This window comes from Neofelis nebulosa, chromosome 6 (genome assembly GCF_028018385.1).
Source record: "Neofelis nebulosa isolate mNeoNeb1 chromosome 6, mNeoNeb1.pri, whole genome shotgun sequence".
NCBI lineage: Eukaryota > Metazoa > Chordata > Mammalia > Carnivora > Felidae > Neofelis > Neofelis nebulosa.
The window spans coordinates 7,318,167-7,344,903 of record NC_080787.1 but is presented as its reverse complement, the minus strand read 5'-3'; the positions used below and the strand labels follow the sequence as shown (position 1 = coordinate 7,344,903).

Sequence of the window (26,737 nt, the reverse complement as noted above, 5' to 3'; positions counted from 1 at the left end):
CTGGTTCTCTCCTTAATTTGGAGGGGGGTGAGAATAGACCATCCATCAGGCTTGTTCACTCTTTCCAATTATGTGTGCTTCCCCTGGAAGCCTCTGAAAGGTCACACGACCCGGGTACTACCCCAAGGAAGACTTTAAGAAGAGGTTCTAACAAGACGAGATGAAGTTGAGGCATCGGAGAAAGGAGATGTGTGTGTGTGTGTGTGTGTGTGCGCGCGTGTGTGTACACGCATGCAGTTGTGAGTGTGTGTGTTGGGGAGTGGTAGGTGAGCATAACCCAGGACCGTCACTGTCAGTCAGAATCTACCCCCACACTGCTGTTTTTGGAGCTCACTCCTTGCCCGAAACTCCATGGGAAACGGTTATGATGACACTCACACAGTCACCCAGTCCCTGCCTTCTGTATGTCAGGTGCACGCACACTTTCAGTGGCAGGCAGGTCTGGCTGTCAGGGAAGACGGTGTTGCCAGTACGTGAGAGGGACCAAGGTACTCTGTCACCCTGAATTTGTTACTACCAAACTCACCTAAGCGGGCTTAGGTTAAACAGAAATCCTCGTTGGGACCAAATTCTTGTTGGTCCTAGTTTACCTACGGATTTGTAGCTATGCTTCAATTAAAACATAGATTTCGTATTCTTTTCATGGTTCATGGGAGTGGCACTTATATTTCCTCTTAACTTTATCAAATAGTCCAAGAAAGATACAGAGGTGGCACAGTACATTTCTCAAAATGACTGTCCCAGAAGCTGGAATGCCTGGGTTCAAGTTCAACTTTGCCACAGGACGAGTTAATTCCTTTCTCTATGTTGCAGTTTTCTCATCTGTAAACGTCGATAATAGTACCTGATTCATAGGATCATGAGAATTAGTGAGTTAATATTGATGTAGTTCTTAGAATAAATAGTGCCTACCATATAAGTACAAAATTTTACATATATATGTTCAGCAAAATTAGTTGTAGAAGCATATATGTATTATTATAACCACAATATGGCACCATGCTGCAACTTTGGTTTTAAGAGTGTCAACAATACTAATAAACAGTTAACCGAACACTTTCTACGGACCAGGCATTGTATGCACTATTCTCGTTCCGTCTTCACCACCGACCTATACACCCTTTACAATCATTATCATTTCATCGATAAGAAGAATGGAAATTAAGAATTCAGATTTCTCCTGGGCCAGCCCTTGAAGGCTGATTACCATCCATATCCCTCAACACACACACAGCTACCAATCGAACTACAGTTGAAGGCAAGACTTACTTTTAATCTATGAAGTGCATACAAGTAAAATACACCCCGGGTATTAAATACTTACTAATCTGTTCGGTGAGTTTTAGGTAGAAAGCGTTTTCACACGTGTGAATACTTCCTGTTGGGACCTCACACCTTCCCAGCGGAATCCAGCACAATCCATCTGCTGTTTGTTTTGACTGACACTAGGTGGCGCTCGTAACCAACCAACGCTTATTTTAGAGGCTGGTATGTTCCAATTCGTGCAGGCCTTTATGCAAGTATTAACATCTAATCATACACTTAACAGTTCCCTGTCTCTTTTGGTGAACAGAAATTGCTATCCCCACTTGACGGATGACGATCCGGGGCCTTGGGAAGCCCTAACACTGCAGGAGGTCCACAGGCAGAAAGAACATGAGAGGAACAAATCGAGTGACTTGGGCTCTTGTTTAAATGGTGGAGGAAAATCATGCTGGATAATTCATTCATTGCGCAAAGAATTCGTCAGCACCTTCGATAAGGCCAGCACCGTACTGGGCTCGGAAAATAAGAAAGTAAGTAAGACAGGCTCTCCCCTTGTGGTGGGGTTGGGAGGAGGGGAAACCAGGAAATAGTGGATCACCGTACTTGTGAAAAAGGGGTCAGAGAGGGCCTGAAAAGGGGGAACAGTTGATTTTACTTGGGAGAGGAGGCTAGACATCGAATCTCACAAGGGCAACTTTCAAAGTACTCAGTTACTTCTTTTCATTTGCCAAGTGCAATGATCGCAGAGAGGAGAAGGGCGAATGAACACACCATTGTGCAAAGACGGGAACACGGAAATTGCCTCTTCTCCTGCTTAGTCGGGAACAAAATTATGAGATTTCTGGTTAGGTGTATCAGTTATGGCCACGGGGGTAGTCATAACAAGAATAATAACAAATGTATTCAACAGTATGTGTTGTAGGGGGTTGTGACCTCGCAATGTGCCTAAGATCAATCCGGCACCTTGGCTGAAACGCACACACCTCAAACAGAGCCCCCAAGAGTGTCCTGCACTGAAGGGTAGGTTTATGAAAGTCCAAAGGAAGAGCCTCCTGCCACCTAGTTTTCTCGTCTGTGAAATGCAAAACATTAAGTAATTGTAAAACACCCAATTGCTGACCAGTAATTAGAAAGAGTTGTCGATAAAGAACTGAATAGAAAGGTTATTTGTTTAACCGTTGAAGTTTCCAGGGCTAGCTGAATTGTCCAAGGACAACAGTACAATGCACAGGTTTGCTTTGGCCTCGACCCTTTCCTGCCCCAAGGCATTTCCGAGGCAGGATGCTGTTTGCGCCACTAGGCACGAGATGGCGCTCCAGATCCAAACGGCCCCCGGTTGTAATACCCAGAAGGTTTTAAACCTCATCCCTGTACTGTCTTCTGCCGGACAGAAGTGATTATTACTCACGTGTGACGATGACAGTACTGAGAAGCAGTGAGACTGGAGTAAGGGCCCAGAGCAGTCAAGTCGAGGGGCTGGCGGCCGGGACCTCTCTGGTCACTACTCTTCCTAAAGAGAAATACATTGTCCTGGACAAGAAACCCACGTGGCTTGATTCACTCACTCGTCTAATAATTACTAAGCAGAAGAAATCCGGACGGACAACTACTGTCGCGGTGCCTCCGGTTAGAATTAAGAAGACGCGTGGGAAGGGAAGGGAAGGGGGGGAGGGGGGGGGTTAGGGCTCTCCGCCCAGCACTGAGCACAGGCCCCAGGAGGAACTGAACCCAGCTTCCCGAACGATGGGGTGAAAACAGGCTGACAGAAGCCACGTCAGCTGTGTCTCAAATGTGAGTAGCAGGTCAAGCAGAAGAACCCCAGAGACCTGGGGAGACTGCACATGCTTTATCTTTTAAAAATGATTATTATCGGGGCGCCTGGGTGGCTCAGTCGGTTGAGCAGCCGACTTCGGCTCAGGTCATGATCTCACGGTCCGTGAGTTCGAGCCCCGCGTCGGGCTCTGTGCTGACCACTCAGAGCCTGGAGCCTGTTTCGGATTCTGTGTCTCCCTCTCTCTGACCCTCCCCTGTTCATGCTCTGTCTCTCCCTGTCTCAAAAATAAATAAAACGTTAAAAAAATTTTTTTTAAATGATTATTATTTTAAGAGTGAGATAACCACAATATAGACCATCTGTAAGAGGATACTGACCTCTTACCTGGTAGGAAGTGACATCCTCAGAGAAGCAATGTCATTAACCAATAGAGAAGTTTACAAAAACTCAGGTGGTACCAAAGTGAACAAGCGTAGGCTCTATCGCTTTTCTCATCCGTAATGAAAACTAATATATGGACCGTTTCCATTGGGAGATATCAAATATCGGGGACATTTCTTCCCACGAAGTTTCTCGGGCTGCCAAAGGGGCTGAAGGATCACAAGGAACAGAAGTAGTCACCACGTGGACCTCAAACTCTTCCCGGCTGCACTAGACCCCTTTCCACTGTGCTATGTCATTAGTTCTCACGGCACTTGCCACCAAAATGTACCGCACACAGTCCATTCCTAATCTGCGGGGTAATTGTTACCTTCTACTGGTGTCTATATCTGTTCACAGTGGGAAGAGAGCATTCACATCAAGAATGGCTTGACGAGCATAAATCATCACCCCCATTTAACAGATGAGCAGATGGAGGTTCATAGAGGCTGCGGGTAGGCGGTTCCGTAGCAGAGTAAAAGTAACCAGTAAACAGTAGAGTAAAAAGGCCAGGATTAAGCAGCCTTAATCAGGTCTTAAGCAGGTCTTTGGACTCGTGGTTAGATGAAGTTTGCGCGAAGAAACGGAATTGTCACTCCAGTTGTGGAATGGACCTTCACCTGTTTCTCCTGCTGGTTGCAGATACAGCAGAATTCCAGGGTGCTGCTATTTGCTTAGTTAGTGTATCAGGGCATATCTCTTCAACCTGACCATAAACTTCTTGATAGATAGCTAGATGGTTTTGAGAAGGAAGTGAGATCGTGTCTAAAGAAGGTTCGTACGTGGTTCCTAGCGAATAGGGTTCTCTCCTACCACTAGTACATTGCATTGGTTTTTTTTATTTATAGGAACCAACTTGCAGTTAGCTGTGCTGACTGGGCATGTCAGTTTCTGCTTCTTCCCCAAACCCCACCCTTTTCCGGTAAAGGATTTTACAAAGCCCTCAAAGATGAAGAGAATGGGAGATGAAATAATCCGTGAAAGCTGTAAACAGAATTTGGGAATCTGGACAGCAGGCGGACGAATGCCTTGTTGGACCAGAGAAAGCTGTGTGCAGCGCCTGGGGGGGGGGGGGGGGGCGGTGGGACAATAAGAAACAAATACATTTCCTCACATGGTGCCCTAGAAAGATCTAAGTCTTTGAGACGCCAGGTACCTTGGAGGTCAGGGTTGCGAGCCAGACTGGAAACAGACTTGCTAGAACCCTGTGGAAAAGGCATTTTGATGCCCGGATTACCTCCCCATGTTAATAGCCAGGCAACCACTGGAGCCGGACTCAACAGGAGACCGAGGGTTTTCCTTAGGTGGTACGGAATCAGAACGACTCTGGACACGGAGGCCTCGGGCATAGCCGACAAGAGGGCGCGTGGCCGAGGCACAAAACTGAAAATAAGGCTTTGAGAGAGAATCTGAATATCCCAAGTTCAATTCTCCCAGCTCCTTCCCCTTTGTCTCCTGGAACACTCCTACCCAGGCTTGTATCTCCTATCGTTTCTCGTTTCAACCAATTTCCTCTTGAGCGTCTACTCTGGGTAAAGCCCTGAGCCAGGTAGGATAAATGTGTTGGCTTGTATTAGTTTGCTGCTGGACGAAGTACCACACGCTGCCTGGCTTACCCAGCAGAAGTGTACTTCCTGTCACACATTCTGGAGGCTAGAAGTCTAGACCCAAGGTGGTGAGAGGGTTGGTTCTTTCTGAGGGCTGAGAATGAGAATCTACCCTGGGTCTCTCTTCTGGCAGCCTCAGGCATTCCGTGACTCATAGAGGACCGTCTTCTTCCCTCTATGCACGGATGTCTCTGTCCAAATTGCCCCTGTTTTTTTTTTTTTTTTTTTTAATGTTTCTTTGTTTATTTATTTATTTAGAGACAGAGAGAATCCTAAGCAGGCTCTCAGCCTGACACAGGGCTCGGACTGATGAAGCAAGAGATCCTGACCTGAGTGGAAATCAAGAGTTAGAGGCTTAACCCACCGAGCTACTCAGGCTCCTCTCCCCTGCTTTATAAGGACACTGTATTTCATTTTCCTTTTCTCTCCTTGGGTAACAAGCAGGACTTGGACAGTCTGAAATCGCTGTTCTGGGTTTGGTTCTGAAATGAAAGGGTCGGTGGGGTTGATTCCTTCTGAGCAACGCGAGGGAAAGTCTGGTCCAGGCCCCGCCGGCTGCCCTCAGGGATTCACACTCTCCCTCTGCGAGCTTCTCTGTGGCAGAATCTGTCCTATTGGATTAGGCCTCGTCCTAATGGCCTCATCTTAGCTGGATCATTTGCAAAAAACAAAAGTCTGTTTTCAAATAAGGTCACATGCACGGGTACGGGGGGCGGGGTTCGGACTTGAACAATTTTAGCGGGGGACACATTTCAACCCATAACACCTGGCATCAACAAGGGTTTCCAGAGACGTGAAGGACGGGGGCTGAAGCACTAGCCAAGCGGGGAGGACAGCCTGGAAGTGGTGGCCTGGGTCTTGTGGAGTAAGCCAGTATCTCGGTAAGGAGTGCGAGGGCCCGTTCTTCATCCCACCCCTGCTCCTCAGAACCCCCTTCAGTATATGTAACCAGCCATGGGACCTCTGGGCAGGAAACAGCATCATGGCGCGCAGCCCTGTGTTGTTTCCTCTTGATTCTATACTGAGCTTGCTCAGGCGTCAGGAAGGCCTGCACTCAGACCACAGAGGGTCCCTGCCCAACACGAATGGAACCTGTCATTGCTAGATGAAGGTGCCTGTCCCCTGGGGAGAAGAAGCCACATACCCCCACCACACTGAACACGGAGGTCGGAATGGGGCCACCATTAGCACGTGGAGTAAAGATCTAGGATGTCCCGGCTCGGCTCGTAGCCTTGAGGGGGCGGGGGGCGGGGGGGAGGGTTGGCATATTCACCTGAGCAGACAGCTGGGACAAAGGACCCGGAATCTCGCACCCTGGTGAGGTGGGAAAAGAAGTCACAAGTTCAGGCCCATTGAACCTCAAACGTTGCGTCTCATTTCAGAGCTGTCATCAGACTCTGCCACGCCACTGCTCAGATGCCATTTTGGCCATGGCTGGAATAGGAGTTCTTTGGAAAAATCTCTTCTGATTGGGTAGGAAAGGTAAGAAGAGGCATGGTGGGGTTCGCTATCAACGTCTCCTGCGTGGCCAGCCACTGGAGCCCCAGACCAGACAGCATTTATTGTCTCCGATGTCCCTTCATGGAGTGAGAGCTCATCCCTGGCCCTTTGCTATCCAGCAAGTGGGGTGAGAAGGCCTTTACTCCACCAGGACCCCCTATATCTGCCAGAGAAAACTACACAGAGGAGTGTGTGTATGTGTGAGTTTGATCTATTTACGTATTCCTTTCTGCCCCCATATCCCACTCCTATTCCACCTTTGCAGACTGTCTTTCTAATGAGTTCAATGGGCATGTTGAGTTGCAAATGTCCTTCAGGGGGAGAATGTCCTTGTGTTGCACTGCATGTATTTTTTTTAAACATTTATTTTTGAGAAAGAGAGAGAGAGAGAGAATATGAGCGGGGGAGGGGGAGAGAGGGAGACACAGAATCCGAAGCAGGCTCCAGGCTCTGAGCTGTCAGCATAGAGCGCGATGTGGGGCTCGAACCCATGAACCACGAGATCATGACCTGAGCCGAAGTCGGACGCTTAACCGACTGAGCCACGCAGGTGCCCCAGCACTGCATGTATTTTTAATTTACTAATGTCCTTGATTTCCTCCAATACCATGTGGAAGTTGCCCATTTTTACTCTCTCAGTGAAGGGTCCCCTGTCTGCCTGCACCTCCTGGTCACCCACAGACATGTCCCTTTATGGAATATATTTGAGAAATTCTTTAGGAAACGTGCCCCGGAAGGGAGGTGAAGCCCTGTTCTGCACTCACATATCCACGCAGACACTGGGCAGTATTCAACTTGCTAACGTGTTAATGCTCTAAGAGGCACAAAATGATACACCGCTTTTCCTTACCTGTTCTTCCAAGTGCTTTGGATTTTCTATATATAAGTTTCCTGTTCCCTTTTTTCACTCATTTCTGATTTGGGGTTTCTGTCTCGGTCTTCTTGACTTCGAGGCGTTCTTTATCTGTTATAAATACTAATCCTTTGGTCTGTTTCTAACATCATATATAATTTTCTGCCATTCTGTCAGCTCTTTATTAACTTTATACGTGGTGTCTTTCACTGAACAAAAATCCTTAATTTCGATAGAAGCACTTTCCAGAATACGGATCAGTGGAATAGAGCTGAGAGTCTAAAAATAAGTCCTCACATTTGCAGGCAGTTGATGTTTGACAAGCGGTGCCAAAGCAATTCAGTGAAGAAAGAACAGTCTTTTCAACAAGTGATGCTGAGACCACTGAAGATCCACAGTACGAGATAATGCAAAACATATATTGGCCTCCCCCGTAATTCCTGACACAGGGCTCCTGAAGTGCCTGTAATTTCCTGGGTGATAGGAGCATCTTTTGTTCTGATAAGGCAACTCTGGGTGGGCTCCTGGTGGCTCTTGGATGAGGGTCACCGGAAAGACCAAGCCGTGAATAGCAGCTTGGAATGTTCAACCTTGCCCTCCCTCCCTCCACTCTGCCCTCCATCCTCCAGAGAGGGAAGAAGGGCTGGAAATGGAGTTGATAACTGAAGCCTCCATAAAAATAGAAGCCCCCATACAACCCCAATGGAATGGGTTTGAGGGAGCCTCCAGGCTGGTGGACACATCCACGCCAGGAGGGTGACACAGCCCAGTGCCACGGGGACAGAAGCTCCAATACTCAGGACCTTCCCAGAGCTCACCTTATGCATTGCTTCACCTGGCTGTTCATCTGTGCCCTTTATCACATCCTTTAATAAACACCTAAGTGTTTCCCTGAATTCCGTGAGCCACTCTAGCCCATTAACTGAACCTGACAAAGGGGTCACTGCAACCTTACAGCCCGTTGGACAGAAGCACAGGTGATAACTTGGGCTTGAGACTGGCGTCTGAATGGGGGACAGTTTTGTGGGGCAGGGCCCTTATTCTGTGGGATCTGACACTATCTCTAGGGAGATGTGTCAGAACTGAGTTTAATTGTAAGAGACCCAGCAGGTGTTACAGAGAGTTGCTTATTGTTTGGGGGCAAAACTACCTATTTGGTGAGGAGAAGGGTCAGAAGTGCTTCGTGTGAGTCGTACAGGAGACACAGCTGCATATGAAGGAAAAGCTCAGATTTTTACCTTTACACACATGAAAAAGAATGAAGTTGGACCTCTACTTCATACCATATCCAAAAATTAACTCAAAATGGATCAAAGACAAAAACGTAAGAACTAAGACTACAAATACTCAGAAGAAAACATAGGTGTACATCTTTGGGACCTTGGATTTGGCAGTGGTGTCTCAGATAGGACACGAAAAGTACAAGTCACAAAAGGAAAAATAGATAAATTGCACTTTCTCAACCTGAGTAGTGTCTGTGCTTCAAGGCATACCAGCAAGAAAAGTAAAAACACAACACACTGAATTGGAAAGGATGTCTCCAAATCATATGTCTGGTAGAGAACTTACAGCTGGAATGTGTAAAGGACGTTGGCAATCCAATAATAAAAAGCAGATTTTAAATTTTAAAAAGCAAATTTTGAAATGGCAAAGGATAGAGGCACCTGGGTGGCTCAGTCGGTTAAGCATCCAACTCTTGGTTTCATCTCAGGTCGTGATCTCACGGGTTTGTGGGTTCGAGCCCCAGACGGGGCCCCATGCTTGTGGAGCCTGCTTGGGATTCCCCTCTTTCTCTCTTTTTGCCCCCCTCCCCTGTTTGTGTGCTCGCTCGCTCTCCAAATAACTAAATAAACTTAAAAAATAAAATAAAATAAAATAAAATGGCAAAGGATCCGAATAAATATTTTTCCAAAGAAGGTTTACAGATGGCCGATAAGCAGGTGAAAAGAGACGTTCACTGTCACTAGCCATCAGGGAGAGGCAAATCCGGAGCGCAATGGGGCACCCCTTCTCATGGACCAGGACAGCCAGAATTAGAAAGATGAACGAGAAGCCGTGCTGGCAAAGATGTGCTCAAATCGGACTCTCGTTCCCTGCAGATGGGGGGTGGGGGTGAAGTCTCGTAGCCGCTTTGCAAAACAGTCTGGAAGTTCCCCAAAAGGTTAACTAAACACAGAGTCACCGTATGACCCAGTAATTCCACTCCTAGGTGTCTGCCTGAAAGAAACGAAAACAGAAGTCCGCACAAACACTGGTATACGAATGTTCAGAGCAGCATTATTCTTCACAGACAAAAAGCTAAAACAATTCAGGTTTCCATCAACAGACGAATGGATAAATAAAATGTGGTGTAATGGAATATTATTCCCCCATGAAAAAGGTGCACGAAAACATTATGCTAAATAAGAGAAGCCAGGGGCGCCTGGGTGGCTCAGTCGGTGAAGCGTCGGTCTCTCGGTTTTGGCTTAGGTCACGAGCTCAGTTTCGTGAGTTCGAGCCCCGCGTGGGACTCCACGTTGGCAAGGCAGAGCCTGCTTGGGATTCTCTCTCTGCCCCTCTCTCTGGGCCTCTCCCCCACTCATGCTGTCTCTGTCTCCCTCAAAATAAATAAACTTTTAAAAAATAATAAATAAATACACAAATACATACACGAATACATAAATAAATACATAAAAGAAGCCAGTCGTGAAGAACCACATATTGTATGACTCCATGTGTGCGGAATGTTCAGAACAGGTAAATCTATTGGAAGGAGAGGGTAGATCAGTGATTGCCTGGGGTGGCGTGGCGGGGGGGATGGAGGGATTTGGGGGTGATGTTTAAAAGGCACAAGGTTTCTTTGCAGAGAGGATGAAAAAATGTTCTAAACCTGGGGTAATGGTTACATGGCTTTGTGAAAATACAAAAACCCACTAAATTTTACACCTTAAGTGGATGAATGGTATAGGATGTGAATTAAATATTGACAATAAAGCTGTTGCCAAGAAAAAAAAAAAAAAAAGAATATCACCATCACCCCCCAATGTACTCGTCACCAGAATCCAACATTTTCCCAGGTGCATTTCCTATCCCCCTACAGTCAGGCCCTAACTTCCAAGTTTGATTTTTTTTTTTTTTTCTTAGATGGTCAAACTTTGCATCCATGCTTAAAAAAGCATTGCTTCTTGGATTTATTAGGTATATAAAGGCTTTAGGAAAATCGGATGTATTAAGTTTGTTAGTGTGTTTTGAAATATCTAAAGCAGTAGTTCCCAAACTTTGGGGGGGTTGGGTGTTGGGGGGGGTGGCCGCTTTTAAAATCCTGACGCCCACCAATTAAATCGGTTCCTGAGGGTAAAAACGGCATCCATAGTTTTAATGATTTTCCACGTGATTCCAACGTGCCACCAAGTTTGTGAAATTTAGCTTAACTATGGAAATTGTGAAAGACGTTTCAGTGGAGTCTCATTTACTAACCTCATGAGGTCATTAATTCTAATGTAGGAACGAAATGAAAGGTTTACACGACAGTCGTTTTGCTAAGTCGAATAACGAGATGCGCCCAAGTTGAGCTGACGATAAAAGTTTTGAAAATGTATCACCGAATTCTTAAATCACTGGCTATTTAAATACTGCAGATGAGAAATGGAACTACTTAGACCCGAAACTTGTCAAAGTTTCCCGCATCTGCAACATCCCCAGAGGACGGAAAACCGGAGGGACAGCGGGGTCACCGAGACCTTCACGTGGTCCGGGCCGCAAGGGAGTTCAAGTGCCGGAGGCCCGGAAAAGGATCGCGCTGGCCAGGAAGTTTTGCCGCGTGTCCCCGCAGCCTCGGCAGCGGCCCCACGGGGACTCGCCGCCCATGGCCGCGTGGCCGCCGCACGGAGGCGGGTGAGGCGCGGGGACGCGCGCTCCGAGCCCGGGGGACGCGCGGGCGCGGCGCGGAGATGGGCCCGCGAGCGCGGCGCGCGCTGCTCCTGCTGTTCCTGCCGTTCCTGCTGTTCCTGCTGCGGACCGGGGCTGCGCACCGGCGGCCGCCGCGTGAGTCCGGGCGGCGGGGGCGCCAGATCCAAACCCGCTTTGCAGCGCCGCTGGGGTCGCTAAGTGCGGAGGGACGGCTGGGCCGCGAGCGCCGCCTCTCCCGGGAGGGGGCGCCGCCGCCGGGCGCGGGCGGGGTGGTGAGACCCCCTCGTCGGGGACCTGTGACCCCCTCCCCCGTCCCAGCTCCCCAGGGTGGCGCCCGGAGCCACCCGCTCCCCCCCGCCGACCGTGACGACAAATCTGTGCGTTTCTCACTGAGGCCGAGCTAGGATCCTGGGACTCGGGTCTGGGTGCTCCTGCTCCGCTTTTGGCCGTGTCTTGTCCCCCGGCCGTCCCCAAACAGGAAGTCCTTCTCTCGAGAGACGCCCAGGACCGGGCCGCTGTTTCCGCGCGGGGCTCCGCGGAGGCCTGGAGGCCGCGGCCCGGCGGGGTCCCCACCGCACCCCACCTGGTGAGCCGGGGGCTGGGCTGGCCGCGCCCCCCACCCGCACCCCCCTGCGGCCTCGGGTGGGGGGAGGCCCCGAGCCAGATCCGCCCGGGCCTTAGTGACTCTCGGCGCTTGTGCTTTTCCCTGGAAGAAGAGCCTATCTGTGATTTCCGGGCTTTTGGACTGAACCGCACGGTTCTCATTTCCAGCCGCTGGAGGTTGGTGATCTGCGGTGTTAACCATACGGTGTAATTAACTGGCCTTTACCAAAGGACGCCAGCGTGATGTCACCTAACGTTTAAGTAATGAACTCGCTGTCCTGTCGTCTAGGTTGGACTCTACGGTGCATTGGGGAGGTCGGAGCTATTCTTAGGGTGACTTTAGGGGCGGTTAAACCGGCCCTGGGGTTAAATACCCACCCACCCCCCCTCCAGGTTTCAAAGAATTGAGGCAGCGCCTCTCTGGTGGGAGAAGTACCAGCACGGTTTCTAATCTCAGTCGACCGTGACGCTTTACACGCCTTTGCACATAGCCTGGGAACAACACGGACGGTTCGTCATCCGTGTATCTACGGTTTATCCATGAGGAGGATGAGGCAGGCCCCGCTCCTGGGTGATTTTGTTCCGTGTTACCCTGGGCTTTTGAGGCAGAACCCGGGTCTCTGTGGCTCTGACTGTTCAAGGTCACGCCACATCAGAGGCCGAATCATGAATTGGATGTCGAACAGAAATATTCGTCGCTCACAAGTCTAAAGAGGGTACCAAGCGAGTGTTGCCCTGTTCTAGGCCAGCAGGGAGGGTGGGAGCCATCCTTGCCCCCCCCCCCCGGATATTTTGCATTCTAGTGGGGGGATGGTCATGAACAAAAGGACACAGAGCACCAGGGAGTGCTAGGAGCTTGAAGACACCCAGGGCAGGCCCTCTGGGGCCAGGGGACAGGAAGGAAACGAAGGTCATGGCCACTCGGAGCTCTGAGTGGGCCCTGAAACTTGAAGGACCCCGGTGCTCCTGACACTTTTCTGTCATGGGGACCCTTGCGGGCTTTGTGGGAGGGCTTACAGCATGCCTGTCCTTAACCCACTGGATGTCAGTGGCACTCCCCCCAGTTACGGAGGCCAAACACATCTCCAGACACTGCAACCTGTCTGCTGAGAGACCATTCCCGGGCTGGGAACCCCTGGGCTGCAGGAGGGGCAGGGACATCGGTGTAGCAGGCACGCAGGGGCCACAGGCCACATGTAGTCTGGAGGCAGGTGCTGAGGGAGGTCTGGGTGTTGGGTGAGAGAAAGAGAACCATCAACGGCGACTCTGTTATGTAATTATTTTAAAATGTTTATGGGCTCGAGCAGTAAGGCGACAGGTGATGCCATGGCCGAGACGGTGAAGGCAGAAGAAATCCGGAGCCTGGTTTTGGACTTGAGATTCCAGTTGGTCATCCCCGCGGGTGGCGTCCCGTGGGCAGCTGGGCGTAAGAATAAAAATAGGGCACATCTCACCCATTCATCCAGCAAGTCTGTGCTGAGCACCTCTGATGCTGGGCAGGCAGGGGCCCCCAGCGCCGAACCCCTCGTTCCAGGACTGAGGAAGCTGTCGGGGAAACTCACCTGCTGGATACAGGGCTTGTGCTTACTGGGGCTTCTTCCCTATTTGCTTTGCAAGTGTCTTAGTGCTGAAAAGGTGCCCTGGGTGGTTCAGCAGCAGACCTCCCAGCATCTGGTAGCAAACATTTGCTGGTTTCAGTAACAGGGAAGGGTTTCGAGCTGGGAGTAGTGTGGAAAAAACCCACCAGCAAAGTCCTCTGGACTTGGGTCTGATTCAGTCTGAGCATCAACTCCTGGGCTCAGCTGCCCCGGCTAGAGACACTTCGGGATCTTATGGAGTCTGTGGGCTTCAGGGGCGATTGCCCGAATTGTGAGAAGCGGGGCAGAGGCTGGGGGCTAGAAGGGGTGGCAGTCTGCCGGGGCGGGGGGCGGGGGGCGGGACAGGGAGAGCAGACAGGCCTGTCGCGGAGGGAGGAGAGGCATCACACCCCACATCTCATGGGGTGGGCCGTGACACAGCAGGTGCTGGGCGTTGATTCAGAGGGGCTACGGCACCTCCCAATCCCCCTGGGGGCCCACAGGGCTGTCCTGTCACCTTTTCTCCAGGGTCCCACTCCCTGAGCTACCTCTTCATGGGCGCCTCAGTGCCAGACCTTGGGCTGCCCCTGTTCGAGGCCTTGGGCTATGTGGACGACCAGCTGTTCGTGTCCTACAATCACGAGAGTCGCCGGGCAGAGCCCCGCGCCCAGTGGCTCGAGGGTAGGGCCCCCAGCCAGCTGTGGCTGCAGCTGAGTCAGAGCCTGAAAGGGTGGGATCACATGTTCATCGTGGACTTCTGGACCATCATGGACAACCACAACCACAGCAAGGGTACGCGGACGGGGCCCTCACTTTCTGGGGGTGGGCGGAGCATTTCTCCCCCTCAGAGATGCATCTGGGGGCCAGAGCAGGGAGTGTGGGGTCCTGGGGGGACGAGGGGGAGTGTGTGAGGTCATTCGGTCCCTGGGGACGGTGAGAGAGGGACTTACTCCTGTGGTTTCAGTAACAAAGCTCGGGGTGTCATCAGAGTCCCACACGCTGCAAGTGATCCTGGGCTGTGAGGTGCGAGAGGACAACAGCACCAGGGGCTTCTGGAAGTACGGCTACGATGGGCAGAGCTACCTTGAATTCCGCCCTGAGACGCCGGACTGGAGGGCAGCAGAGCCCAGGGCCTGGGCCACCAAGCTGGAGTGGGAAGCGAGCACGATTCGGGCCAAACAGAACAGGGCCTACCTGGAGAGGGACTGTCCCATGCAGCTGCAGAGTTTGCTGGCGCTGGGGACAGGGGTTCTGGACCGGCAAGGTATGGCGGGAGCGCCCCCCCCCCCCCCCCCCCACTCATGCCCGAGGGGAACGCGGGGCGAGGTCCGGGGCTCGGGCCTCAGAGGTGGCCAGGGTCCTGTGACTCTCCGGGAAGGACCCGAGGTCCGAGGTCTCCACCTTAGAACCAAGGTGTCTGATGGCCAAGGGTCATGGCTTGCGTTTTTCCCTCCGTGCACGCGGCCGGAGAAGCAGTATCTGTGACCTTGTGATGTAACCAAAAACCCAGTGTGTATTTACACCTTTTAGGAACTCAGCGATGTCAATTGTCACATGAATGCCAGGTCACGAGAGTACCCACCGGCGGGGGCGGGGGGGCACCAATCAGAGTAACAGGATCCTTTGGAGGTTAAAGGTTACCGTCACAGATCCGGTCACAGAGCCCCAGAACCTAGAGATAGTCCCTGAAGCCTGGCTATCTTCTAGGCCCTTCTTACAAGATTTCTTGTTGGGTTGGGCGAGGTGAATTGCCAGGAGTGGTCGTTCAACCCTCTCTGAGCCACGTCCAGGGTAATTTTACCTGGTTCTTTGTAACACGAAGATCCGAGCTGCAGGCGTGAATGCTCGTGTGCGGGCCAGGCGGACAGGCTCGGCTGCCGTCCCCGTAGCGCCACGTCAGGGCCGAGCCCTGCAGCGAGCTCTAGGACACAGAATGGCATCTCTCCGGCAGCCCGCCCCGTCTGAATAGGGCGTCTTGTCCCTCTAACCCGTAGAGGAGGGAAGTGAAAGCTCCAGTCTTCCTGGCAAGGGTGGAAAGATCCCCTCTCCAGATCCTTCCTCCTTCCTGTCCAGTGCCTCCCTTGCTGAAGGTGACTCATCGTGTGGCCTCTGCAGTGACCGCTCTACGGTGTCAGGCTCTGAACTTCTACCCCCAGAACATCACCATGAGGTGGCTGAAGGACAGGCGGCCACTGGAGGCCAAGGACGTTGAGCCTCAGGACGTGCTGCCCAACGGGGACGGGACCTACCAGGGCTGGTTGGCCGTGGCCGTGCCTCCCGGGGAAGAGCACAGATACACCTGCCTGGTGGAGCACCCGGGGCTAAACCAGCCCCTCGCTGCCACGTGGGGTACGGACGAGGGGCTCTGTCGTGGGTGGAACCCGAGCGCTAGCCCGCGGGGAGGGGGGTCTGCGGCGACCCTCACAGCTCCCTCTCGCCTTTGCTGTTTCAGAGCCGTCGGTGTCCAGCACCCTGGTCGTTGGAACCATCAGTGGGATCGCTGTTTGTGTCATCCTCTTTGTTATTGGAGTTCTGTTCCGAATCTTCAGGAAAAGGCAGGCTTCGAGTGAGTAGGAAGAAGGAGGACGTCTCTTAGCACCTCGGACCCCGGGACACGCGAATTCTGCAGGAAGCGGGGCTTTGGGAGGGCAAAGTGGATCTGGCACCCACGAGAAGCCTGTTCCTTTTTTCCTTTGGGAGCACTGGTGCCTCCTTGGGAGCGGGAATGCGTGGTTTTCCTCAGAGTGGAAGGTGCAAATTCCACAAACTTCTTGCAAGGTGCTGTTTAAGGTAGTGCAGGGGCTCTGGAGCTGGGGTCGTCACCGTGGTCATTCGGAGAACGAGGAGGGGGGGGGTTCTGCACAGGTGGAGCAGCCACGCAGCCCCCCGAGCAGGAGGCCTCGTGGGAGGTAAGGAATCATCGCCTCATCCCGGCCATCACTACATGTGCCTTCCTAGCTCCTGAGGGAGCATCTGCGGCATGGGGGGGGGGGGGGGGGGAAGAGGGGCAGACAGAAGGCACCCGCAGAGCCCTGGGGGCCTTGAGAATGTTCTACAAGGAGACCCTCGGGGAAGTCAGTGCAGGGACAGTAGGGGGTCCGCAGTCTCACAGTTGGAGGAGTGTCAGGAGGTGAGAGGGAAGGCAAAGGAGGACACGGGCTAGAAAGCTGGTAAGCAACTCCCGGTGAGAGCTGATGGTGTGTGTGGACCCCCGGGGGGCTCTTCCGGCAGGGAGTGGTCCCGGTTGAGGTGGCTGGAGGGAGGTGAGGGCCAGGGAGGTGACAGCACGCCCCTCTCCTGTCTCTCCTCTCTACAGGAGGAGCCATGGGGGACTACGTGTTGGCCGAATGTGAGTGACAGGCAGCCTGAGACCTCTCATGGGAGGAGACGTGGAGACTGAAAGAGAGGGCGCCCTGGGGCCTTCTTTGCTTCCAGGACTGTGTCGGACCTAACAAGTAGGAAGCTACCGAGGAACTCTCTGCTTGCGGCCTTCCCCGTTCATTCTCGAAAAGTTTCTCTCATTTAGGTTTTTTGAGTTCCTGTGCCTCTCCGAGAACCGGCTCTCAGGAATCTCCAGCCGCCTCTAGGGTCTGCCTTATTTTCTGCACCACTTCGGACTCCGTATACCTATGGCCTCTCCTCTCCTACCTCTGGAATAGGGCTCCTAAAATTTTGGGGGGGCTCACAGTTTCTTTCAACATCTGAGAAAAACCGTGAACTTTCCCCTTGGGACATGGGAGTGTCATACCCTTACCAGAATTTTGCGCACACATCCCGGCATTTTCTAGACCCATCCAAGTTTCCTTTTGACCCCCCCCCCCCCCGCCTCTCTGTTACCCAGCAATTCACCTGTCACCAAGCCCTGTGGTCTGTTCCACCAGAGGTTGAAGTGGGTCATTGTACAGCCGTGAAGGCCGTGCACTGCACAACCCAAGGAGGCACATTTCCCAGAAGGGCTGTCAGGCGTGGATGTTTGTGTCCTGTGATAGTTTTCCAGAAAGTGGGTGGGAAGTGTCTTGACGAGGGGCATCTTTTTTCTAATTGGCAAAAAAGTGTCATATAGGTTTCTGTATAGGAATGATTTACGTGAAGGCATCTACGATGCCTCTGGGATATGCCAGAGTTGAAGGAACACGGTAATTTCCCACTTGGTCTCAGATGCTATGAAGTGATAATGAAAATGAAAATAAGGAGGAGGAGGAGGAAGAGGATAACGTGGGGGATTTACTTGCTGCCAGACTGAGTTCTGAGACCTACTGACGCGCGTTATCTCATACAATTCTTACAATAATTGTTTCATGTTAGTACTATTATCCTCATGTTTTTTTAGATGAAGTAAATGAAGTACAGAGCATCCCCGGCCTGCCAGGGAGAGAGGCAGGTTTCAGCCTCTGTCGGATTCTGATCCCTGTCCCGCACCAGTGCATTCAGGCGGTTTAGACGTCGCCCAGGAAATGGAGAAGGGCGGGGGTGGGGGGCGGCGGAAGACGGCTCTTCCTGTCTCCGTGTCTTTACTCTTAGTGAGCTGGATGGAAATGAAGGGGAAACAACAGAAAATCATCTCAACCTCGTTTCCTTTCAAAGTCTCTGGGGAAAGCACTCCACCCCCCCACCTGCTCTGTCTGGCATCGCTCACGGGCCCCCAAGTCAGGGCTGTCATTGCTGGTGTCAGCCTGTCGCCGTGTTGGACTTCACGGTGTTTGCCCTCTGCTGGGGCCACCAGAGTCACAACGCCGGTGGCATTTCCCCTCCAAGAACCCCAGCAACCCTTGTCATATGAAGGATGGGGTGGGGGGCCGGTGGGTTAAGCGTCTGACTCTTGGTTTCGGCTCCGGTCATGATCTCGTGGTTCGGGAGTTCAAGCCCCACGTCGGACCCGGGGCTGACAGCGCAGAGCCTGGAGCCTGTTTCAGATTGTGTCTCCCTCTCTCCCTGACGCTCCCCCACTCGTGCTCTGTCTCTCTCTGTCTCAAAAATAAATAAACGTCAAGAAAAAAAATTTTTTTTAAAGACCAACTAAAGCTCGACAGTTTGTTTGGTAGGTATTGAATTTGGGCAAAGAGGTCTCGATTTTTTTTTTACTTTTCTTTTTTTCTGGATACGAAAATTAAGTAGATAAAAAGCACGCATAATTTGTGCTCACTGTAGAAAAGGTGAAACTGTCATTCCATTGGCGAGTGGTAAACCCAATTAACGACCTGTGTACTTCCTCTCAGTGTTGCTATATTAAAACATATAAAAGTAACAAATGCATTTTAATAAACATACGTGAATTGCATGGTGTGCTGCATGATTTTTCTGACGTGCTTATCCATCTTATGGATTCATCAACTTAATCATTTGTGGGACATTGATGCTGCTTTCAATGTTTTTGCATTTTTTAATGCACAATTTTCTCTCTGACAAATTCTTTCTCTGTGGATATCACTCTGTACTCAGAACAGACCGCCCAAAAGCTTCCCGTGCTTTTCTAGCCCATGAAGGATATGTTACAATTAATGAGGCAATGGCTTGTTTTATACTGGTTTTATTTCACACAGGCTGGGATTACAAGGAACACCCTAGCCTTCACAGTGGCCCGTTTTGCGGACCATTGGCGACTGGTCTGTTACTTTTCTTGTTATAATGGAAGTTACAAACCTCCGATTCCTCTCCGTGTGTCTTAGCTTAATTTTTCTGCCCTTGTTCATCAAGTCGTAAGGTCGACTACATTTGAAAAATCAGGATTTGGGGCGCCTGGGTGGCGCAGTCGGTTAAGCGTCCGACTTCAGCCAGGTCACGATCTCGCGGTCCGTGAGTTCGAGCCCCGCGTCAGGCTCTGGGCCGATGGCTCGGAGCCTGGAGCCTGTTTCCGATTCTGTGTCTCCCTCTCTCTCTGCCCCTCCCCTGTTCATGCTCTGTCTCTCTCTGTCCCAAAAATAAATAAAAAAAAAATGTTGAAAAAAAAAAAAAAGAAAAATCAGGATTAACATTTTACATTCTGAATCACCTCTGGCAAAACGGCCTCCAAAGCGCGGTAGTGTGGAGAAGGGTGCCACCTGGTGGCTGTGATCAAAAGTGTCACGGTGGTCATGTGACCGTTGAGAGCTGAGGCCGGCATTTGGGCGCAGGGCCCAGGATCGGTGGAGAAGAGGTGGGCGCTTGACCCCGTTTGTGGAGAAGAGACCCTGAAAATTTGAGGAAATAAACCAGTCACCAGGTGTTTGCCCACAGGGCACCGTTGAGCTACCTGAACTGGGAACAGAACAGAAAAGGATCTTTGGTAATCTCTCAAGGCAACGTGCTGCAGCTGGTTAAGACCTGCTGGGAGGTCAAGGGCAAAAACTCTCGCTGTGTTTTAATAACATAGTCTTAGGGTGCTGGGTATACTTGATGCACTACAGAACATTCTTCATGTACACACGGATACACGCTTAAAAACCTAACAGCTCTAAAATGCTGGAAAATTCGAACAAGTTAACATTTCAAAGCTATATATTTTTTCTAACCACTCTCTAGTAAGGACTAGAACCCAAGAATGCATGACTTTAAACATTTAAGATTTTCGCATCTATGGACAGATATTTTGAGGTTTTGATTTCCCTCTGTAGACGTTGGGTCATCATTGTTTTCATTTGTCTTTTGGAACCAGTGTTAACAGGCAGAATGTCAATTCAATATTAATTTTGGGGGGTGACAATTTCGTTGCAAAGCCTCCTTGACTTGACATCCTGTAGGTGTATATTGCTTGGCTTGGGTGCATCCTGGTATTTCTTGCATTCTCTTTCTGCGTGATTCTTTCCGGTGTTCACTTGTGCGTGAGAGACACGTACGGTGTCTTTTAAGCAGAACTTTTTTTTTCTCTCAGCTAATAATTATTACACACTTACCAGACGTCAGGTCTTGTTCTGAATACTAATGTTTCTGAAGAAGCCCGTGAGGTAGGAATGACTGTTATTTCATTACCCTTATTTTGCTGTATGGCAACCAAGGCACAGAGAGGTTAAATAACTTGCTAAAGGTTACACAGCTAGAAAATTATTGGGCTGGATTTTTACCGTAGCTAGTCTGGCTCAGAGTCAAGCTCATAACCTCTACACAGTACCTGTTTGTGAGTCAAGAGAACATGTGGTGGGGCATCGTTCCCAACTTTGTGAGGTGCTCCTGATGGCAACAACCTCTGATGTTTCCTGCAGTGAGGACGGAATCTGTTTTAATATTTCAGATTTTGCCATATCCCTGTAATTGTTTCATAAATATTTAGACGTATTTTCTTGGGGTGTATTTTTTAACTTAAGGACTTTTTTCCTGTCAATAAATAAATTTCTAACTAATGAATTCACGTTTCTGTTTATTCTCTTTATCATTAAGGGAGAAATTTGGGGATGAGTAGCCTTAAAACACCTGTGAACTATTTTTTTCACCAAATTTGGGTAGAAAGTATTGTTAGTGGGGGTTTTTTGCTTGTTTTATTTTTTGAAATTATGGCTTTTTTTTAAACATGAAAGTCTAGCTTTTGATCCAAAGATTCTACACAAGAATTTTGGAGCCTTCTGTGTACTCCTGGTGGGGCGAGGTGGGGCGAGGTGGGGCGAGGTGGGGGCGGGTTGGGTAAGTACCAATATTTGTATAAACCCCAGTCTCATCAGTTAACCTTACTCCATGGGGTTGATTAAATGTCCTGAATTTACAATGTCATTTTCATAAAACAGTCAATAACCAACCAACTTTGATGTTGCCAAAGGAGCTTGACAATGTGTGCAGGAGAAAGCGTCTGTTTTTTTTTTTTTTTAATGTTTATTTATTTTTGAGATAGAGAGAGACAGAGCATGAACGGGGGAGGGGCAGAGAGAGAGGGAGACACAGAATCCGAAGCAGGCTCCAGGCTCTGAGCTGTCAGCACAGAGCCTGACACGGGGCTTGAACTCACGGACCGTGAGATCAGGACCTGAGAAGTCAGAAGCTTAACGGACTGAGCCCCCCAGGCGCCCCTAAAGTGTTTTAAATACGAATGTAACTGCTAATGGTCTTTCCTCTGTGGATGTTTGGAATCGCAGTTTCACCATTAAAACAAACGCAAAATACTTTCTTGGTGCTTTGCGTGTGTGTGATTAAGAGAGTATTCAAGGTAATTTGGAAAATCAAATTCAATTACAGACATTTATAAAAACTTCGAAACAAATAAATGTATCGGAAAGGGTAATGTTAGAAATTCTCTGTCCAAAGAACTTTTTTTTTTTAGTAAGTCAAAATAAATTAAGAACGTTTATAGGAGCAAGCCCACCCAAGGACAGCAGGCCAAGGAAGTGCAAGGGACAAAAACTTTCAGTAAAATGTTTGGACTGAAAGGTGAAAGAAAGAACACTTTTCTAGAAGAGGAAGGAGAGAGATACAGTGTAAGTTACGGGCCACAGGTAAGCCAGTGGGAGAGACATTTAGAGGAAGTGAATAAGACAGTGGATATATTCAAACCAGAGAAAAGGTTAGGTGGCTAGAAAAGAGAAATTCATTGACGCTTTAGAATGCAGTGAGATCCCTCAGCCAGTGGCGAGAACAGCCCTCTGCTCCAGACCAGGAGCGATGTCCCCAAATGCCTGGAGACAGCTAATGTTAGAAAGCCCGGGCACACTAGCTTGGGCGGGGCTGCACGTACACATTTCCTCAACTGTAATATGGTGAAAAGTATTCCTATCCTAGGATTTCTTCTCCCTGAAGTACAACCATACAAAGTGATGGTAGTTCTGGTATTCTCAACCTTGGGCAAGTATCGGAATTGTTTGTTGACTGTAAAATACATCTTAATATATACTATACATTATATATACCATTTCTCAACTCTGATACTCTGAGTCTGCTGCAAAGAGTGGTTGTGGGCATTTCATATTTTTTATAAGACCTTTGATTAACCTCATAGTTTTATTTGTTCAAATGTGTGATGTGACCTATTAGCCACAACTTGTTTGCAGGGTTTTTTACCTGAAGGGCTTAGCTCCCATGGTGAAGGAATGGGGGTCCATGAAATCAGGTTCTCTCTGAGGATGAGCGGGAGGTGAAAAGAAAGCCAGCCACACAGGTTCCAGAGCGAGCCACTCCCTCCCAGGCCACATGACTAAGACCTGTACTCTTCTGAGAGTGGAAGGAGCCACGTTTAATATATATCTTTATGTGCATGTTTAAAATTTTTCTGTCCTAACATTCATGACTTCTGAGTCAGTGTCAGTGAGAAAAATTTATAAATGAAGAAATTAGGAGAAGGGAATAGAAAACAGGAAGAAGATGTCAAAATAAAAGTGACGTTTTATTAATGACAGAGTGGGCAAAATAAAATTGGGAGAAAGCTGACCTAGACTTCTGGTTTAAATCTGGGCCCTGTGGTGCCTGGGTGGCTCAATCAGTTGAGCAGCGCCTTGGCGATCTCAACTCAGGTCAAGATCTCAAGGTTGTGAGTTCAAGCCCCGCCTTGGGCTCCATGCTGGGTTTGTAGGCTACTTAAAACAAACAAACAAAAATAGATAAATGCAGATGGAACCCACTGGGTTGTGTAGCAAGGGTGGCTCACACCATGTATTTTTTCCATGAAATTACCATATTATATACACTGTTTTTATTTATTTCCATGAATTAAAGAGCACATTGAGATTTCAGTTTTACTTATAATCTCAAACCTTGCACTTTTTCTCTATAGTGTTTGACATTCCTTCCTAGCTAAGTGACCCCTTATAAAGTATGTGTTCGAGGTGGGGAGGGGTTAGTAAAAGTCAGGAACCTCAAAATGCTCAATATGGGGGCAGAAGAATGTCATTACTTAATTATTTCGCAAGTGTTACAAATCATATGCCATTCAGAGCTTTCCTACCCTCTGCTGGGTCTCTTTTCTTTGCTAAAACAAGTAGGAGGTTCTAACATGTGGTCTCTCTCAGGCCAGAGTCTCATTTTAAGTATCTGCAATAAGCACCTTTTTGTTAACCAGGATGGAGAGAGGGTGTGCCCTCCCCACCTTTTAACTGGAATAACTGATCTTGGACATTTTCAAAAGCGGCAGCAGGAGGCTCAGGGAAATTTTTGATTTGAAAGGCTCTCTCTTCCAACCACATTCGGATCCAATTCTGCTTTTTTTTTTTTTTCCTTAATGGGATTAGCCTTGTTTAAAACACCAATAATCTCATCAAAGGCCCTCCAGGGGAGGGCCTTGTAGGCTTTGTAATGACCTTAATCGAGTATTAGCCCTGCCCTGCGATTAACCCCCAGCTACACCAAATGTTTGTTCTGGTCTCTAAACCTGGAGAAGGTTGAAAAGGGATCAGCTGAGGAGGAAAGGGGAGCTTGTCAGGAATTACAGGCAGAACCGAGAGGCCCAGCAGGGCCAGGAAGAAGGTCCAAGGGCAACGCGTTCTCCAAGCCTAGCTGTACATTCCCTGTCACAGACTTTTGTCGAAACAAGAGTCACCCAATAAATGTTTGAAAGAAAACAAGACGTTTTGATTTGCAAATTTTTGTTTGTTTGTTTCCATAGATCCAGGGCTTACACTGTCCAGCACAAAGAAGGTCATCTAAATACGTCAGTTTAATAGGAATATTAAAAGGAATGGAAAGGGAAAGCCCTTTGACCTATAAACGCACCGTCCTTCACATACCACCTCTACATTCCCTCCAAAAAATCATTCCATAATTTATTAGTTATTAAGTGAAAATACAGACAAACGTGGAGGGGGCGGTCCCTCTACTCAGCGGCTTTGACATAACGCGTTTCACTGGCAAACGCGCGCGGAAAAAAGTAACGCAGAACAAAAGAGAAACGGAGGCTTTTTGGCGGAAGGAGAGCTGACCCTCCCCCCGGGCCGCCCTACTGCCGACGAAGGGCGAGATTCACTAGCCAATCACAATGTTGGAATGTTAATGAGCTCTCTTTGCCCCACCCCCTTGCTGACCTCAAGCGGGAGGAACCCGTCAGTGCCTCTTGTTCTCAATCAGGTCCGCAGAAATGCTATTTAAGGAACTGTGTGAGGTCGCAATGCTCACTTCGGTTGCAGCCATGTCTGGTCGCGGCAAGGGCGGGAAGGGCCTGGGCAAGGGGGGCGCCAAGCGCCACCGCAAGGTGCTGCGCGACAACATCCAGGGCATCACGAAGCCCGCCATCCGGCGGCTGGCCCGGCGCGGCGGCGTCAAGCGCATCTCCGGCCTCATCTACGAGGAGACCCGCGGGGTGCTCAAGGTGTTCCTGGAGAACGTGATCCGGGACGCCGTCACCTACACGGAGCACGCCAAGCGCAAGACGGTCACGGCCATGGACGTGGTGTACGCGCTCAAGCGCCAGGGCCGCACCCTCTACGGCTTCGGGGGCTGAGCGCCCGGGACCCGCCATATTTTCAAACACAAAGGCCCTTTTCAGGGCCGCCCACAAAGTCACTTAAAGGGCTGTCGTGCTTGCGGAAACGGGATTGGGGCATGTAAGACTCCCACAGGCGCAAAACTGGTGAGCAGTAGGATATTCTTGTCTGCGGTACTGTAGCAAGCTTTGTGACGCTTAGGTACACTTTAAGGCTTTCAAAGAAATGCACCTTGGAGTAAATAGGTCAGCAGATGCTGCCAATGAGCGAGTTCCAGAAGGGAAATGGCGATTTGTTCTACACAAACGGAAACAAAAGATCTTGGCCAACGTTCTTCGGGTTCATCCGCATGACCGGAAGCGTCCTGTGCACAAAGCTCCGGTGACCGCAGCCGCGCCTATGTAAATGCAGGTCCTCTGAGGACAAGCTCTGATTGGGTGACAATCGGTGTGGCAGAAGCTGCGGAGGGTGAGATTCCGGGGCCATTTTCCTGTTGGCCACAAATGGTTTCGTAGCTGTCCCCGGAACCAGAGGAAAAACCTCGGTTGGTTAACTTTGCTTTTAATCCAGGCGCTGCACGAGTACTAGGAGCAAAAAGCACAGAGGCTCCCGGGACCAGTTATAGACGGATTCGCGCGGTGCCGGGGGCCTGCTGGATGCCAGGCGCAGGCCGGGGGTCAGTCCACTGCGGGGCACGGCAGTCACACAAGGGACTCGGCCTTGCCCGGCAAGTGAAGCATATTTCGGCGCTGCAGCTCCGACCTGGAAGGGAATCGCCGCCGTGTGCAAGCAAGACATGGGCTGTGCATGATTCTGTACGACTTCAAACCATTGTTTATTCGTTCTGACAAAATTGTCAGAGGGCCAGTTATAGAGATGAATTTAGAAAGGCCAGGCTCTAGTGTTCTCTTCAATACATGGTTATATGCAAAAGAATGCGTTACGTAATTCTGCATTGGGCTTTGTGGGGTTGCCCCCAATACTACCAAGGCCCCAAATAAATCAGCAGTATGAATTTCGTGTTTATAATCATCTTTAAATAAGAATGCCGGTTCCTAAATTGAGAGCTGGAATAAACGAACTTTTCTTAAAACGAAAAAAGATGCTTTGACTCAGACCCTGAGAATTTCCTAATAACAGTTTTTGTTAGGTCCGTTCGGACCCTAACAACTCTGTAACCCCACCATTTCCATACAGGTTTTAGAGGTAATATTCTTCATCCTGTGGAACACAATCTGGACAAGCCTGTACACTCTCTTTGTAAATAAAATACATAGAATTATAATTAGACTAATCCTAAAATGAAGCCATTTCTTAATGTGGCAACATAGTATTTGGAAATATTGAGGATAAGCGCTATTGCAATAGTCTCACAACTGTAAACTGAAAATACTTATTTCTGCTAATCAAGTGAAAAATCGCCCAGATTTAAAAACTTCCCCCTCATCCGGTTTGTTACAATTTTTTTAAAAAATTTGATGTTTACTGTAGAGAGAGAGACAGACGTAAGAGAGAGGCAGAGAGAGGGAGACAGGATCCAAAGCAGGCCCCAGGCTCTGGGCTATCAGCACAGAGCCCCATGGCGGGGCTGGAACCCACAAACGGTGAGATCATGGCCTGTGCCCAAGACGCTTAACCAACTGAGCCACCCAGGCGCCCCAGAAGTTTGTTACAATTTGATTCCTGTATATATTGACACCCCCCCCCCCCAAAGTTGTGAGCAGTGAGTTATGAAACCCTGGTTACAATGTCCCCGTGTGCAAGTGTGAACTGGAACGTGGCGCTTGGAAAGAAGTCACGTGTTTGTGCACGGAGCTGATCTCCACTCCTTCCTCCACATAAACGCAGGTATTCTCAGCTAAGGATGGGGGATATACAAGGCCGTGTACCCATTTATTTTTATTTATCCTGGGAGTGCAAGCAGGGGGAGGGACAGAGAGGGG

The 26,737-nt window shown here is 49.6% G+C and overlaps 2 protein-coding genes across 4 annotated transcripts; both read left to right on the top strand.

The window, feature by feature from the left end:
- The first annotated feature begins 11,162 nt into the window (after positions 1-11,162).
- HFE (homeostatic iron regulator) lies at positions 11,163-18,766 on the top strand. 3 transcript variants are annotated; one of them, XM_058736002.1, is made up of 6 exons: positions 11,163-11,443; positions 14,017-14,280; positions 14,453-14,752; positions 15,604-15,837; positions 15,941-16,054; positions 16,805-18,766. In XM_058736002.1, the coding sequence occupies exons 1-6, from the start codon at positions 11,350-11,352 to the stop codon at positions 16,843-16,845; spliced, it is 1,047 nt and encodes a 348-aa protein (XP_058591985.1). In that variant the 5' UTR covers positions 11,163-11,349; the 3' UTR covers positions 16,846-18,766. The 3 variants fall into 3 exon arrangements, with proteins under 3 accessions (XP_058591985.1, XP_058591984.1, XP_058591986.1); XM_058736001.1 differs by having other exon boundaries at positions 11,165-11,443; positions 15,562-15,837; XM_058736003.1 differs by lacking the exon at positions 11,163-11,443 and adding an exon at positions 11,476-12,088 and having other exon boundaries at positions 15,562-15,837.
- Positions 18,767-24,496: 5,730 nt separating this feature from the next.
- LOC131515293 (histone H4) lies at positions 24,497-26,084 on the top strand. Its single transcript, XM_058736044.1, has one exon. The coding sequence runs from the start codon at positions 24,500-24,502 to the stop codon at positions 24,809-24,811; it is 312 nt and encodes a 103-aa protein (XP_058592027.1). The 5' UTR covers positions 24,497-24,499; the 3' UTR covers positions 24,812-26,084.
- Positions 26,085-26,737: the final 653 nt, after the last annotated feature.

Bases quoted from the DNA above. Each gene is read 5' to 3' on its own strand.
- HFE (XM_058736001.1), top strand. From the start codon at position 11,350: ATGGGCCCGCGAGCGCGGCGCGCGCTGCTCCTGCTGTTCCTGCCGTTC. The intron at 14,753-15,561 runs GTATGGCGGGAG...CTTCCTGTCCAG, and splicing joins AGGGGTTCTGGACCGGCAAG to TGCCTCCCTTGCTGAAGGTG. The intron at 15,838-15,940 runs GTACGGACGAGG...TTGCTGTTTCAG, and splicing joins GCCCCTCGCTGCCACGTGGG to AGCCGTCGGTGTCCAGCACC.
- LOC131515293 (XM_058736044.1), top strand. From the start codon at position 24,500: ATGTCTGGTCGCGGCAAGGGCGGGAAGGGCCTGGGCAAGGGGGGCGCC.